Raw genomic sequence first — 15,266 nt, forward strand, 5'->3', positions numbered from 1 at the left:
TTTCTCCACGATGAGTGCTATAAAAGCCTTTCAAACGAAAAATGGATTACGAGGAACACAAAAAGATCCAAACAATCGATACATAAGCCTACAGTACAAAGAAACCGACGCGGTTAATGTAAATAGAAAGGTCGAGATTTGCGATTTTTCCTTCGATTTCCTTATTGGCGCCCAACACAGCTATAAATAATAAAACACTGACGGACGAGCTTCCCTAACAAGGACTAATTCAGCTCGTCAACGGCTACTAACAAGACTAACAATCGTCCTCTCTTTGTTCACAGATTCCCGGCTTCTTCTCTAACGCTTGCTTTATTGGAAAACTTAGCAAAAAGCAAACTGTGCCACTAATTACTTTTAATTCGTCTTCTCAGTGAGTTGTGTTTAACAGTCGATGAAATTCCAAACTCAATTCTCAAACTTGGAATATTGAGACAAGCGTTAATATTGAAGAGCAGTTTAGTACATTCCGAACATTCGACCGCTCGTTACGGATGCCCTTTGAATTTATTAAGGCAGGCTATATCTACTTCAAGACCTATCAAAGCTGTGGCTGGAAGATTAGTGCTTCTGATATCTGTTTTAATGGAATTTCATCGACGCTAAAATACTAATAACAGTGTGATATACTAACGGAGTAGTGTACAGTGAAAAGTGAAATGCATGTGAGTGTTCGGATTGTGTGCGTAAGGGTGCGGTTTGATTAGCGCAGCGGGAGCGTTTTGAGTAAAGCTGGGTGTGGAACGCCACGGCGTCGTCGGTGGAGGGCCGCGGTGCGGGCGGGGCGGACGATCCCGCGCCCTCGCCCGCGCCCGACGCGGAGGCGCCCGTGCGCCGGCGCCGCCACCGCCCGCTCTATCGCCGCCTCTTCCACTATGTCCGCACCGCCTGGACTGGCGTCAAGTTTGCATTAGGTATGGTTCTCACTCTAACCCCTAGTCACATCAACTCATTACATTCCTCTACCCTAACTTCTTAATTTAAGTTTCTTTGATGTAAAGCCGGTACAAGCAAAATTGACTTTATAAGACAGGCTTTATATCAAAATCTAAAGTAACAAACTTCTTTATACAATTTAAGTGCCTCGTGAATAGAGTGCAAACTCTGATACGATGCAATTTATGCATATTATAATACTTCATTGTTTAGTGTATAAAGTTTACCTACTTTCTGTTAAAATTTGAGCTCCAACGAAGCATACTTGGGTTGCCTCGTAAGTAACTTCGCACGTAATTTTTGGAGTCTCTCTTCGTCGTTGATTTACGAAACTGCCTCCGAACAAAAGTGATTCGGCTCGTAATGTAGGGACAAAGCTAAGTATTTAGCCGAAATCCTGGAAATGAATTTTCAACTTCACACTTGGTTGAATATTGTTAAGGTCGTGGCGAACATTAACGTAAGAAACGTCGGCGTCTTTGATGTTGAGATCGCTTTACTTGCTTTTACTGTACGCTCGAGAATAAAGACGAATAAGTTTTCGAGAAGCTGAACTTGAACTGAACGTTTTACTGTATTTTATGTACCTTTAAGATTTATGGAGGTTGGTGTCAATTGACGTGAAGAAAAAATGAAAAGTGAAAGAGTTCTAGGTATTTGTAAGCATTTCTTCAGAACAGAGTAAATGTGAAAGGGTCGTATCTATCCGAGATATTTGTAGTAGTAGTGTCTATTCGCGATTTTCCAAAATCCACTTTGATTATGATGTTTTAGAAAACATCAGAATCAGGTTGAAAACCTGATCTAAACCGTAAAAAGAACCTAATTTATCATACTCAAATAGATAATATATTACTCCACAAAATAGAACATTAAATACACACATAATTTTCTCTTCTAAGAAGCTTCCATTAGTTGAAATTTAAAAATTCCGTACTGAAAATTATGAGACAGTAAACCTGAAAATGATATTTATTATCAGGTGAGAGCCGAGAACAAAATTTATTATGCGTACCTAATCCAACGTGTTAAATGTGCCGGCAAGGTGGATAGCACTCCTGAAAAGACATAAACTAAACATGGAAATATTTAATGTTTTTGATAATGGAAAAACAATAAAATATGTTACAGCCTGTTTCCGTTCTCTGAAACCAATCAAGGTTTTATATTGTTCGTTCGTACGCAGTCACTTGGAGTATGCATCTCAAGTCTGGAACCCTCAATATGAGATCTATAAGCTGCGTATTGAGGGTATCCAGAAAAAGTTCCTTAGATATCTCGATTACAAAGCGCACCGAATATCTATAGGTTATGTGCAACGATGTAAGAAATACCATTTTTTACCACTAGATTACAGGCGACTCATCAATGATATATGTTTCTTAATGAAGATAGCGAATGGATCGATCGACTGCTCTGAGCTCGTTTCAAAACTTGAATTTAAAACTAACCTTATTGGGTTGCGATGGAGGCCATTACTGAGTGTGCCTTCCACCTCCACTAATTATAGGCGTAATGCTTACCTTATTAGAAGCGCTCGTTGCTTTAATGAATTATCTCGTGGGCATGATATTGACTTATTTTGCACTAAAACGAAAGTAGCAAAGAAACTTTTAGCTAAATCATTTTTTGAGAATGAAGCACTGTCTGGTGGTACTCAAATACACACGTAGCAAATAAATAATATTAATAATAAAAAAAAAAAAAAAAAAAAAAAAAAAAAACACATTCAGGCATTACAATAGTTCATCGTTAATATTATATATCTGTGGAGGCTTGTTATTAGCAACTGGAAAATATATTTTTGTTACATATTATGTTATTAGTCTGTAAGCCTTCTTAAAATAAAATAAAATAAAATAAAAATAAAAATAAAATAAAAAATTGGTATGTACGTTTCTTGTTAAGCCATCTATCTCTCGTAGACTCACCAAAACTATTAATTATTGTTTAAATACATGTATTACTTAATATTATTAAAGGAACAAAACCTCAAACGCCTTGTTTTCATTTTAATGTAAACTAAATCAAACCTATTCAACGGTATGTGGCAATTTTTTCTTTCGGCCTCAAAAACACAGCTATTTACTACTCATAATTACCTAAAATCATCAAAATACAGCAATAGTCAAACACATACAAAAAACACAAAAGTTTCTTAACAAAACACAAGCTTTTGTCCAATAAAAAATAGGGCCGTCAGACCTGTAACTTACGATTGGGTCCCTTGTTATCGGTGCCTTTACGCCAAACACAATAACAAAGGTACCTACATTTTAATAAGAAATAAACCAGCTAAAATATGTTCCTATAGAAAATTCTGAGGCAGCTACTAAGAAAATATTTTTCCTGGTAATGAAAAGTTTCTCACAGTGCTTTATTTTGTTCGCTACTCGGGAAATTTTCTATCGTTATAATTATTAGTAAGCACAGAAGTGTATTGAATATTTTCATAATAAAAGATTCTTGGAAAATGTTACTATAAAATTATTTTAACAGAAATAATATTTTTAATATACATCCTGTTGAAGTTAAAAATAACTTCGTTCAATACTATTCCATGACCTAATAATTATATTACAGGACATCACATAAACTTGAATAATAAAATTCTTTACACACCATTTGACCAACCATTTCTTACCTGACAATAACGGTAGCCCCACCTGTTACTTGAAGCATCAAGTAATAGTATAACGCACACATATGCAGTGACCAAACGGTTATAGCTAAAATGGTTAGTGGTCTTGGAACCTGTTATATTTTACTGCAAATATAATATCGCCCAAAGTATACAGTAGCATTCTTTATTAATAGAATTAACTTTTGAACGTGGTGATACAGAAAGTTGCAGTAAAAAATATTAACCCACTTTTTTGACGAATACCTGAAAAATAAAAGAATAGAAAATAATTAGTATATTCCTTTCTATTTGACAGTACATAAGAGATTTCCTAAGTGTTAAAAATCAAGTAACAAACTCACGCCAAATGAAAATTATTCGTCACTAAATTAATTTATAGACCTATGTGTTTGTGTATGTCCCCTATATCCCCTCTCATGGCACGTAAATCAAACAAATCCAAACATCACAACAAAGAACGATAAAATACAGAACAAAAACGATTAAATTTATGCGTATACACTGCCTTCACCATAAAACGGGTCTCACCAAATATCGACATAGAATGAAGTATTAAAATATCTCAATATTCGGCAAACGTAGGCGCTTTCATCACCGGTACATTATGCTCCCATAACCGTAAAAACTGAGGTGTAATAGTAAACCGGGTAGGCCTTACTAGCTCGTAATTTTCAATGATATTGCCTATTATATAATAATAATATACTGCGTTGCGTTGGGGGTTAATCAAGGGATTTGGGGTGTAACAAGAATTACGGGGTTATTATGGGAAATGTGCTCAGGAGGTTATGTGGAACCCCTCGAGCAATAAGGAAGGTAGAAATCACAAAAGGTTTTTTATGATGGGTCTTGCAGAGTCCTGTTGCTTTTTTTCGTGATTTTTTTATGTTCTAAAATCTTTTATGGAAAACATCACTGATGAGGCCAGTTTTTATTTTGATTTTCGTACGTTAAGAATAGAGGAAATTGAACATTTTTTTGCTTCCTTTAATATGTTTTGTAATATTATTAGAGGATCATTCAAATATTAAAATTTAAATATTTGTAAAGCATATAAATTATATATTACGTTTTAATCCCGACCTTTTCCAAAAATTTCGCACAAAAAAAAATCCAACTTACATTTTTGAGGCCACCATTTTACGTATGTTCCTGTCAATACCTATTGGGAAAACTCCAAAATATATTGAAAAGCGTGCTACATAGTAACAAAATATCTAGGTTGCCTCCAAGGCATCTAAGTGATTACTGCGAGTAGCTTTCACTCAGCAAACTTTGAATCCTAGAATAATGAGTTTCACCTTAATAGCTCGAGTGATAGAACTATTTTCAAGAAAACATTTATTTTATTTCAAAGTGTCCATTACAGTATTAATGCTTTAAAAATATAAAGACTAGTCTCAGTTTTATCACGTCATATGTTACCCAACGTTGAAAGCTAAGTACATCTAAATGACCCTTAGGTAAAATTGTAATTGGCTTAGCGATTGGGCAATAAAAATAGCTTTAAACTTATAGTTATATCATCCTCCATCATCCTCCTGCCCTTATCCCAATTTTATTTGGGGTCGGCGCAGCATGTTTTCTTCTTCCATACTCTTCTATCTGCCGTCATCTCACAAGTAACATTCTTTCTTACCATATCTACTTTCACACAATCCATCCATCGTTTCTTTGGTCTTCCTCTTCCACTATATCCGTCCACGTTCATACTCATCACCTTCCTCACAACATGACTCTCATTCCTCCGCATCACATGCCCATACCACCAGTAAACTTATAGTTATAATATAAGCAAAAACAGAATAGGATTTTTTTTATTAAAACAATTTGTAATAGCCACTGTTACCTTATTATTTACCAATTAATTGTGAATTCCACGAACGTAAAATTAAAATGTATAATTAAAATACCATGCTACACCAGTTGAGGGTCATACACATTCGTACTTTGTCGGCTTTTCGATGACAAATATTTGTGACGCAATTACATTACCGACTGCAACATATGCAATATTTTAAACCTTATTTTATATTTTTGCGGTAAACCATATTTAATCATACCCATTTAAATATTGTACGTATGTATATTTTCACTATAAAATATCAATGTCAGGCAGAAATTATATTTACATTAAATAAACAATTGAATAAAGGTCATGACTGTGATCTTAAACTGGGGACGGCACAAACTTAATTATGATTCCTGCCTATCTTCCGTCAGCGGTTTCATCCAAATCCCGTGGGAACTATTGTCGCTATTTTTTCAAATCTTTCCATTTGAGTTTGAGATTAGCATATATCAAGCAAACATAAAAACCAGCTCTTCGATTGTACATATATCATTGGTATAGATTTCTGGTTTCAGTTGCGAGTATGAGGGTAAAATCTCATGTCCTGTAACCCAGGTTTGGTAGCCAAAGAAAATTATTGAACACAGCATTCAACTCTGTTATGTACTCTATAGCTTTCATAAATTAGGTAGATAGCTTAATACCGTCCACAATGGCCTTGCAAGCAGATACTTAATTTTCCAACTTTATTATACTTACTTGGCGTATTTAAGAAGTTCGCCCAAGTTTCGGTCAGTGATAAATTGCTTTCATACGACGGCAATGCTGCCATTGTCGGGTAATTTACATCGCGAGTCTTCACATGGTACGAAATTAAGAAATTTGTAAACGTCATCCTGTTCTTTTTAGAATGATCCTTGTAAAAAAAATTGTCCATGGAGGATCTTTTTTACCGGAAACTTTCATTTGTTCGGTACTGAAACAGAAATATCTCAATACCCTTTAGTTTCAAAACAGTTTGGTTAAAACATTGCAACATCCACCTAGCTGTAGTTACTCCGAAACTTCAATGTCTACTAGATGTGAAACAATTTTCGATAACATCAGTCCTGACCACCTGTCCTGTCCAGTTTGACTTAAGATTCGTTTTGGAAGCGAGCTGCCGATCAAATTTTTAACGACTGCATGAAATCGGTCGATGTCTAAGGCGACTGCACGTGCTGCTGCCGCTTCTATTGCGATTGCTGACGTGCGGTTTGTACTAATTGCAGTCGGCAGCTCACTTCCAAAACGTACCTTTAATCCAAAACACTCGTCACTCGAAATCTTTCAATTTATGAATTGAACTTGTATGCGTTTATATTGTAAATTGACTAAAATAAACTTGTTCCGAATATGTTTATGTTATTGATGCAAAAAAGAAGAAAATAAACGCAGTGCAAGTTTCTTACGCTTGTTTATTTACACAGAAACTATAAAGCTAACAGATAGCACCACACGATTTCAGGAAAATAGATATTGTTTCCAATAAAGAAAATACTGGCTTCGGTTCGTAGATAACACTTGTATTAAAAAACAAGAAATTGTTCAAAATGTTCGTTTACGAGTTATTCGCGTCAGTGAAGATGTATTTCTATTTTGTTTTATAAAATAAACTTCCTGACTGAAATATACCTAGCTAAAAATTCGAATGTTTTTTATTTGTTATCGTAACCGCACATAGCAAACTAAACAATCAGCAGACAATTGATCTGATTGTTGGCATAACATATTTTTTTTTTATATAATCTTGATTTCGATCAAAAAAGTCGGTCTGATACCGGCTTTTTAATACCTGACCTTTGTAATGTGCGTACAACCTTTCATCTTCTTACTGATTTACGAGCGATGATTTCTTAGTGTTTACGAGCATTAAACAAACAAAACGGTCGAACAAAACGTTGCAATGAATGAACTTTACAAAATACACTGAGCACTATATAATATTATTCAGGTGATCATTTAAACCGACTTTCAAACAGAATCAACGGCGTGTGAGCATTAATGGATGTCAGTTTCACAACTCGCGCGAATAGATAAGCTTTACCTACCGCAGCGAACTACCATTTACATTGTTCTACACTCAAAACTAACCGCTACTTCCAAAGTCAAGTTTCCATTCCCAAATCTGTCGTTCACTTTTGTTTTATAACTAGTCCTTCATTCAATGTACCGAAAGATAACATTTGTCCACCGCTCAAAGCACTATCTTGAAATGAGACTACTTCTAGCAATCATTTTAAAATAATGGTTGGAAATGGTTCGAACATTTCGCCTGAAGGCTGGTTCGTCTGAGGATCCTCAGGTCGTTAAGAATCAGTTAATTTTCACGAAGAAAGCTCTCTAAAGTATTCGCCGGTGGGTACGCAAATTGTTCATTTACGAATTCCTTGTTCCCTTTCAATTGGCAGACGATTTCGATGAAAAAAGTGCCTTTATCGCAACCGTCGAATCTTCAGAGAAATGAAAGTTATTAACGCTGGTAATTTTTTTTCATCAATTCTGTCAATTTATCGAAATTCCCTTTCAAAGCTCTCGTGTTTAATTGAATTTTTATCGCGTAAATTGATTAGTGAGTTTCATTCGTTTTTTATTACTCAGCAAACGAATATCCGATACGCTTTAATGTACTGGAAAGCAATCAAAATTGTGTATAATGCAAATCGTTAGCAAACATGACGTACCCCTTTGAGTTCATAACAAACCATACAGCCTGTGTTTGTGTATTTGCCAAATGTTTGGAGAATATTGTATTGCATGTTCCCTGAATGTCGGATGGGCCCTAATTACGTAAACTATGCAGACGTCGGGGAGGATATACATACCTACATAAAGTATACATATATAGGTATGCACCTTCCACGTCACCAACAGCTTCCACAAACATTGGCCAATCCGTTAACAGATCAATTACCTCGACGTCGAACTGTTTCAATATTCAAATTCATTTGGATTCGTCTAGACAGATGTAGATACACATAAACAGCATTACTGAACATTATTGGAAGCCTCGTGTTCAGCGCTGGTGACAGACGCTGTGTGTAAACTTGATAATGCACAGCTATTTTTGATCACACATAATTAAATGCACGACAATCTGACTGAATTATAATTGGAACGCATCGGAATTGTCTCTTAATACAAGCTGGCAGGTCACCAAACTATAGCATCCATTATTACCAGTATCACTTCACACTTCATCTGTTCACAAACAAATATTTCAAATAAGTAGTTGTTGTAAGTTGCAACCGTGAAATGTACTGAATGAGCCTTCCAATCAATCAATTCTCTATGAACTTATGTCCCATATCAGTGTCCAGGGAGTATGTTTCGTGTTAGTCAATATTCCAACAGTTTCAAAGTAGAGAATTGAAACTAAGCCAAGTGTCGCGTAGACTCGCCGTGCAAATCATCCGCGTCATAACTATAAGTACCTCAGTATCATTGCGTGTCGCGTAAACAAAACACATAGTACACATTCGTCGCGCTTAATAAAATACAAGCACGGAGTTGAAAGAGTGGCGGCAAACCAGTGGAATCAGCGCTCGCCCTTTGAACATTGACACCCGAATACGTAAAAATGTAGCCGACAAAGAGCGCGGCAAAAAACACGAACAAACGAGCGTCGATGTCAGTGTTGTGGTACCAAATGAAGTGAGAATTATGAAGTCGAGCTTAGTGAAGAATAAAAGGTCGGGGAAAACGAGTAAGGGCAAACGCGGCAAGAAAAGGGTTAGGTTCTCAGACAGCGAGCCGGTCCCGAAGGCCGGGAGCACCCTGTGCGACCGTTTCGTCCGCTTTTTTCATTTCCTTTGGAAGTACACGAGGGGATCCGTGAAAAATGTTATAAGTAAGTTTGCCTTTATTGTTTAACGCCCACCTTTTATAATATCCTGTTTTTGTGGCTCTTTTTCCGATCTTGTTTCTGTCTTCTGTAAACATTTGTTTTATTTGAGATTGTTTGTTTTGTTTGTCTTTAGGATTTTAGGTAACTGAGAGTGACTTTTGAAATCCAGTTTAGATAATGAAGTAGTTACAAAAGCCTCATAATAATGCTCGAGCATTATCTAAGCCTCAGTAACAGCTGCTTTCTTTATCATTATTTAATTAACAATCAATTTATTTACAAAGGAGGTAACAGCGTCGAGAGTGTACACGAACATGGAACAGCCAACTTAATTACAACTCGCAGTCACTACGAGTATATAGATACCAATTAAATTTAAATGAAATGTTCGAGCTATTGAACTACAAAATGCCATATTCCAGCGTCGAGTTGGTCAACAATTTGGGGCGGAGCGCCATACAACTTTGTTGGAACAAGTTTCACTCTTTGTGGCATTCATGAAATACTTGATATCAATCTATTATATAGCGTTGGGATCTCAAATTATTTATCTTACTAATTAATGTCACAAAAATTTTATATAACAATATAATTATAACGATTAAATGGTTTAGACCTGAGCCGATTAAAGTGAAATGATTACTTATTAGTATCAGGGTGAAATATTTCTTCACAGAGGTATATTTGCAAAAGTCTCGAAGATTAAAGGGTTGTTCATGACAACAACAATAACAATATTATAATGCTAAGGAATCCTTACAAGAGATTTGTAGCACAAGGCATGCAGGCTGAGTGTATTGATTTTCAATCAATTCAATGTAAGCACTAGTGTTGTTGCAGAAACCTATTTACATGACTGACGATAGACCATAGGTAAACTGTACTTGAAACTGCTTAAACATGCTTTTCTTTTTCTCTTAAGAACTGAATTCACTCATACTTCTCTTTCTTTGTCAATGGTCTTCACTTTTTCTTCCTCCTCCTGCCCTCTTCCATTTTCCCCCGTCACTCGTCTTCACTACTGCTTACTAAATAAAAATAACCTGTATTTTAAATGTCTTGAGCAGGGCGCAGGTCGCTTATCTATACTAATATTATAAAGCTGAAGAGTTTGTTTGTTTGAACGCGCTAATCTCAGGAACTACTGGTCCGATTTGAAAATTTATTTCAGTGTTAGATAGCCCATTTATCGAGGAAGGCTATAGGTTACTTTTTATCCCGGTACGGGAAGTAGTTCCCACGGGATGCGGGTGAAACCGCTGGCAGAAGCTAGTAACTGATATTTTTGGGAAATCGTGGGGCCAGTAATCAGCAGTGAACGACCTGTGATCGATGTTGATAATGACGATGGTGTTTGGCCTTTACTCTCGTAGGCATGATGGTGACATCAGCTTTCCTGATTTTAACAAGCATATTTTCTCATTGACTCTCAAGATTTTATATAAATGTACTTTTCATTTAATTGCCTCATCGTATTCTGATTTATAAACTCAACACGCACTCATTAATAATCGTGCCAATGTTCTCATGCAAACAATAAATTTTATTGAGATTAATACCGAACTCGTTGATGTAATTTACGATATAATTACGACAAAAATCCTGGTACAATTTTCGTTTAATAATAATTATTTTTAATTAATAGCTATGTTCATTTATCGATCGCTTGGTAGCTGTTTTTATACACTAGTATGAAAAAGGGTAACCTTTTTATATTTACATTATTTATGAATTCAAAGTTCTGTCAAATGAAAATATAAATAAATACCTTTACTCAAGTAAACATACCCTTCAACTATCTTTTATATTTACCCCATAAATATCCCTTAGCATCGGCGAAAGAACAAAAAATACTGACATTACCCTCGTTCTGTTCAAACGGAAGCCCCGTTTGAACAGAACGAGGGTAATGTAATACCTATTTTTATGTTAGTACATAATTTATTAGGGAACGTATCCGAATATCCGAATTTCCAAATATACGAATTATCCGAATACCCGCGTCTCATTTTTCACGTCGCCTAAATTGAGTCGTTTTGACTCCCTAGAGTATGTTACGGGCATGAATTACAACGTTCAACGTTCATATTAATGACTAGTTTGTATGTGTCTGTCTATGCGTTAAGCTGATCTTAGCACGTGACGTCATTAATTATGTCGGGGAACGGTCAGGAGAGATCGATCAAGGAGTTTTCGTAAAGGTCTTAGCTTCCCACCAAATATACGTAGCTTCGTAGAAAAACAAAATTAGCGATAGTCAATTGGTTTTGTAAGTAAAGAGTAGACAAAAAATATAAAAGCCGTAACTATGTAAGTCGTGTATTTACCCTTTTTTATACTTTGTATACATGGCTCATCATTCAGGTACACATCTCGACTGGGCATTATTTTTGAGTTATTAATCAAAATTCCTTCAATACAACTTCAATTAACAATTATCGCTGACCTCACAATACCCTTGCTACGTCCATAGGGACGTGCACATAATGCTTCAGAGGAAATTGCCCAGACTTCCAATTGTTCAACAATGTAACTAGCCTTTACAAGCTCAAATGCACAACGTATTTTTAGCAAGGAGTCCGTTTCTTTACCGACCTTCATGTAATTGGTACTGCTTGTGTTTTGTTTTTTTTTCTGCTCAACAAAGACGACGGTTTGTCTAGCCAGTGTTGTCTGCATTTATTCTTAGCTCTGATGACATGGAGAACAAACTGAGGGGTGGATTAGATATCATAATGTAAAATCCCTAAGAAACCAGGGTCACTGAAATGCGGATGTTTCTGGCCACGCCCTCGTTCACCTTCTTTGGTTCATTTTTTTTTTAACCAAATAAATCATCAAACAATATTTTTTGACAAATATCCCAATGAACCTAAAAACCTCGTTAGTTCACTAATAACTGTTCCGCTCATCTTTCCTTTCGCAGTGAATAAAAACTTCTTAAAGTCAAGGATGAAAAAAATTTGTTCATTTAATGTAAATTTCAACACCACAAATCCCGACCACTTACTACAGCAAAACAGCCTCATAAATTGCCCCAAACACTATAATTTACTCAATACTTTCGTAACTAAATGACTTTGTGAGAAAGGTGTTAATTTATTGTACAATACTTCTAAATTAGCGGAACATTATGAACGTAGTAAATCATTTTTACTTCGCCTAGCAAGCATTACGCAAAATTTATGACAAAACAAATGTCAGTTTCCCGCTGTTTTCGCGAATTAAGGAAATTATGTTTCTAATTGTTGTTTAATGTATTAGAAAAATGTTCGCTTGTTTTTTGTGGAGGTATTTTTCATTATTTTATGTATGGGTATATTTTGTTTCTAAACATTACATCAGTAATTACGTTATCAAAGTCTTCTCCTTGAGGTCCTTTCAAACTCTTATTGCAATTTCTTTGCTATAAAGATATACTAAAAAACAGTATCGCATTATTGATTTGTTTCCATCAATCAAACTTCGTAAAGAAAATATTTTTTACGTGAGGATGTTTTTTCAGTCAATAAAAATTAGCTTATTACCATAAAAGAAAAGAAAACTAAGCTAAAGGGACATATAATTATTCTACAAAATAACTAGGACTAGAGAATATTTTCCCCTGCAATTGAAAAGCCCACAAACGAAGCCTACAAAAACATGAAAACACACGCAACACACAACCCCTCCATCAGTATTAGGATTAATGTCCGCAATCACCAACCGATTGCTGCAGGAGCTTAATCACTGTATATTGGCACAAATGAGGCGTCCTCAATGTGTACCAGCCCTCTATGTGTACCAGTTTACTAAGTGTACCAGTTTGCTTAGCCAATGGTTTGTGTTGTAACTAAATGAGGCTGTTACTTGGGGTACATGTCAGGGCTTTGATTAAGTAATTTGTTACTTTGTGTCTGAAAAACGAAACGATTTTGATTTTTTTATTGTAAAATACAAATAATTATTATTTTTTTTTTTTTTTTTTTTTTTTTGTCAAGTGGGTATTATTTATTTTATTGTTGGGTTCAGTTTATGTACATATTTAAATGACGTAAAAAAAAAGCCTTATTTATACATATATGTATAAATAAGGCTTTTTTTACGTCATGTAAAAAAAAAGCCTTATTTATACATATATGTATAAATAAGGCTTTTTTTTACGTCATGTAAATATGTACATAAACTGAACCCAACAATAATAATTGATTTGACAAAATTATACTGTAAGTGCAGTTTACGGCGTGACTCAAAGCTCTGATAGTTGCTGTGGGTCAATATTTAAAACAGTTTTTCGAAAAAAAAAAGTTTAAATAAGACTATACTCTTATTCACACAATTGTGATATTTTTGCTGTTTACATGATCACAGAAAATTCTCACCACCATTTTCAGAATACAGATTTTCTTCTGCAGATAATATTTACCTCCATTATCATGCATCAAACATACAAATAGGAATATAGAGAATAAAACTCGCTTAACCCATAAGGGCAGGAACTTGTGCCCTTAATAATACTTATTTGAACATGGAAGTAATTTCGTCGCACTGCTAATGCCTATTATCATAACGTTTCCGTGAGCAAATCGAGCCCTTCCAATTTCCTCCCTTTCATATCTGAAGGAAATCGAAGTACTGATGTCATCTTTAGAACGTCTTAGTACCTATTTATTATATTTTGTTCTAATAAATGGTTGTTGTTTGTCTGAATGTTTGTTATCCATAGAATATATCTTTGGCTACGAGATGTCGAAAGTAAACATTAATTATGCAATTTAATTTTGAGATTATTTAGTAACAACTCAGACCACATTTTTGTGTTTAATTTGCCTCAATTTCATGTATTTTTCATAGTAACTAATAAGGCCTAAATAATGTTTATGTTTAGGTCTGACTTGGCCTAATGAGGATTAAAAAAAATCTTATCAAAAGATTTTTAAACATAAAATAAAATCAACCCTATTTATCTTTACAATATAACAATTGTAAAACACAAGAAACCCAAACCAATTCTAAAACAAGCCAGTCAAACTGACAGTCTGACTCGAAAAGTCTTACTTTTACGAAGCTATACTAAAAGCTATATCAACGTTAAGTGCATCACTCGAGCTACGAACTCTGACTGGTCTTAAGAACTGCTATACGAATGGGAAGTGAGGGGAATCAACCCAGTTACGAGTATGTACTAGAGTGGATCAGGTTACTGTGATGGGTTTCTTGGTTACGTTATGTAGTTTAGGAGACCCGATTTTGAATAGGTTGATGTAAAGAAGTTGCTTTTACCAACCTTATTTAATAGCTAAATTATTCGAACTACAAGTCCAAAACGTCCGACTTCAGAAAAGAGGAGAACATCGGTTTTGAAAGCAGTTAAATTGACTTGACCAAAGGACTGTATTGATCCTTAGATCAAAACGAAACTGTATATTACAATTATCTCTAATACAACGAGCATAGTTAACATCACCAACACAACGAACTTTATCATCATGGCAAACCCATTTAGAACAATACTCAATTCACTAAATTCCCTCCTAAAATAGACAAAACATTAAGCCTCAAATCCGACCATTACCATGTAGGCAACATTGAATTCCCATCGAAAATGCGGTTAGAATTAGCCGTAGCCAGTAAAATCGTTCGGGGTATTTGACAATGGTAAGCTCCCGAATTACGAACTCATTGGTTAGGTGACGTCATGAACTAAAATCTATCTAAATCCCCCATGACAATGATATGTGACGTAGTGATAGTAATGTATTTTGGTCAACACTTTAGTTATAGTACGAGAGCTAGAAACTGCCAGGCCTTCTGTGTTTTACTAAGTCTGATTTTTTTTTGCTAGAAGCCAATGTTCCACAGGTGATAGTTTTGGATGATACTAAAGAAGACTTTAACTCAACCATCATCTCCTATCGTAAAGAGTATAGTATCATTACAGACTATTTTCGATATCGCAGCAAACGTTGATCTCATACAAGAGAAAAGATAAAAGTTAATATTTGAGCAAATGTTACTGAGCTATCTTC

The 15,266-nt window shown here is 35.1% G+C and overlaps 1 protein-coding gene across 1 annotated transcript in view; it reads left to right on the forward strand.

Moving 5' to 3' along the window:
- The first annotated feature begins 10 nt into the window (after positions 1 to 10).
- The window catches only part of LOC124634155 (Kv channel-interacting protein 4-like), a 129,238-nt gene continuing 113,982 nt past the window's right edge, over positions 11 to 15,266 (forward strand). The window contains exons 1-3 of the mRNA XM_047169579.1: positions 11 to 118; positions 285 to 373; positions 733 to 914. Of these exons, the coding sequence (XP_047025535.1) occupies positions 11 to 118; positions 285 to 373; positions 733 to 914 (379 nt within the window). The remainder of the gene's footprint in view (positions 119 to 284; positions 374 to 732; positions 915 to 15,266) is intronic.

Source organism: Helicoverpa zea, chromosome 10, assembly GCF_022581195.2.
Source record: "Helicoverpa zea isolate HzStark_Cry1AcR chromosome 10, ilHelZeax1.1, whole genome shotgun sequence".
NCBI lineage: Eukaryota > Metazoa > Arthropoda > Insecta > Lepidoptera > Noctuidae > Helicoverpa > Helicoverpa zea.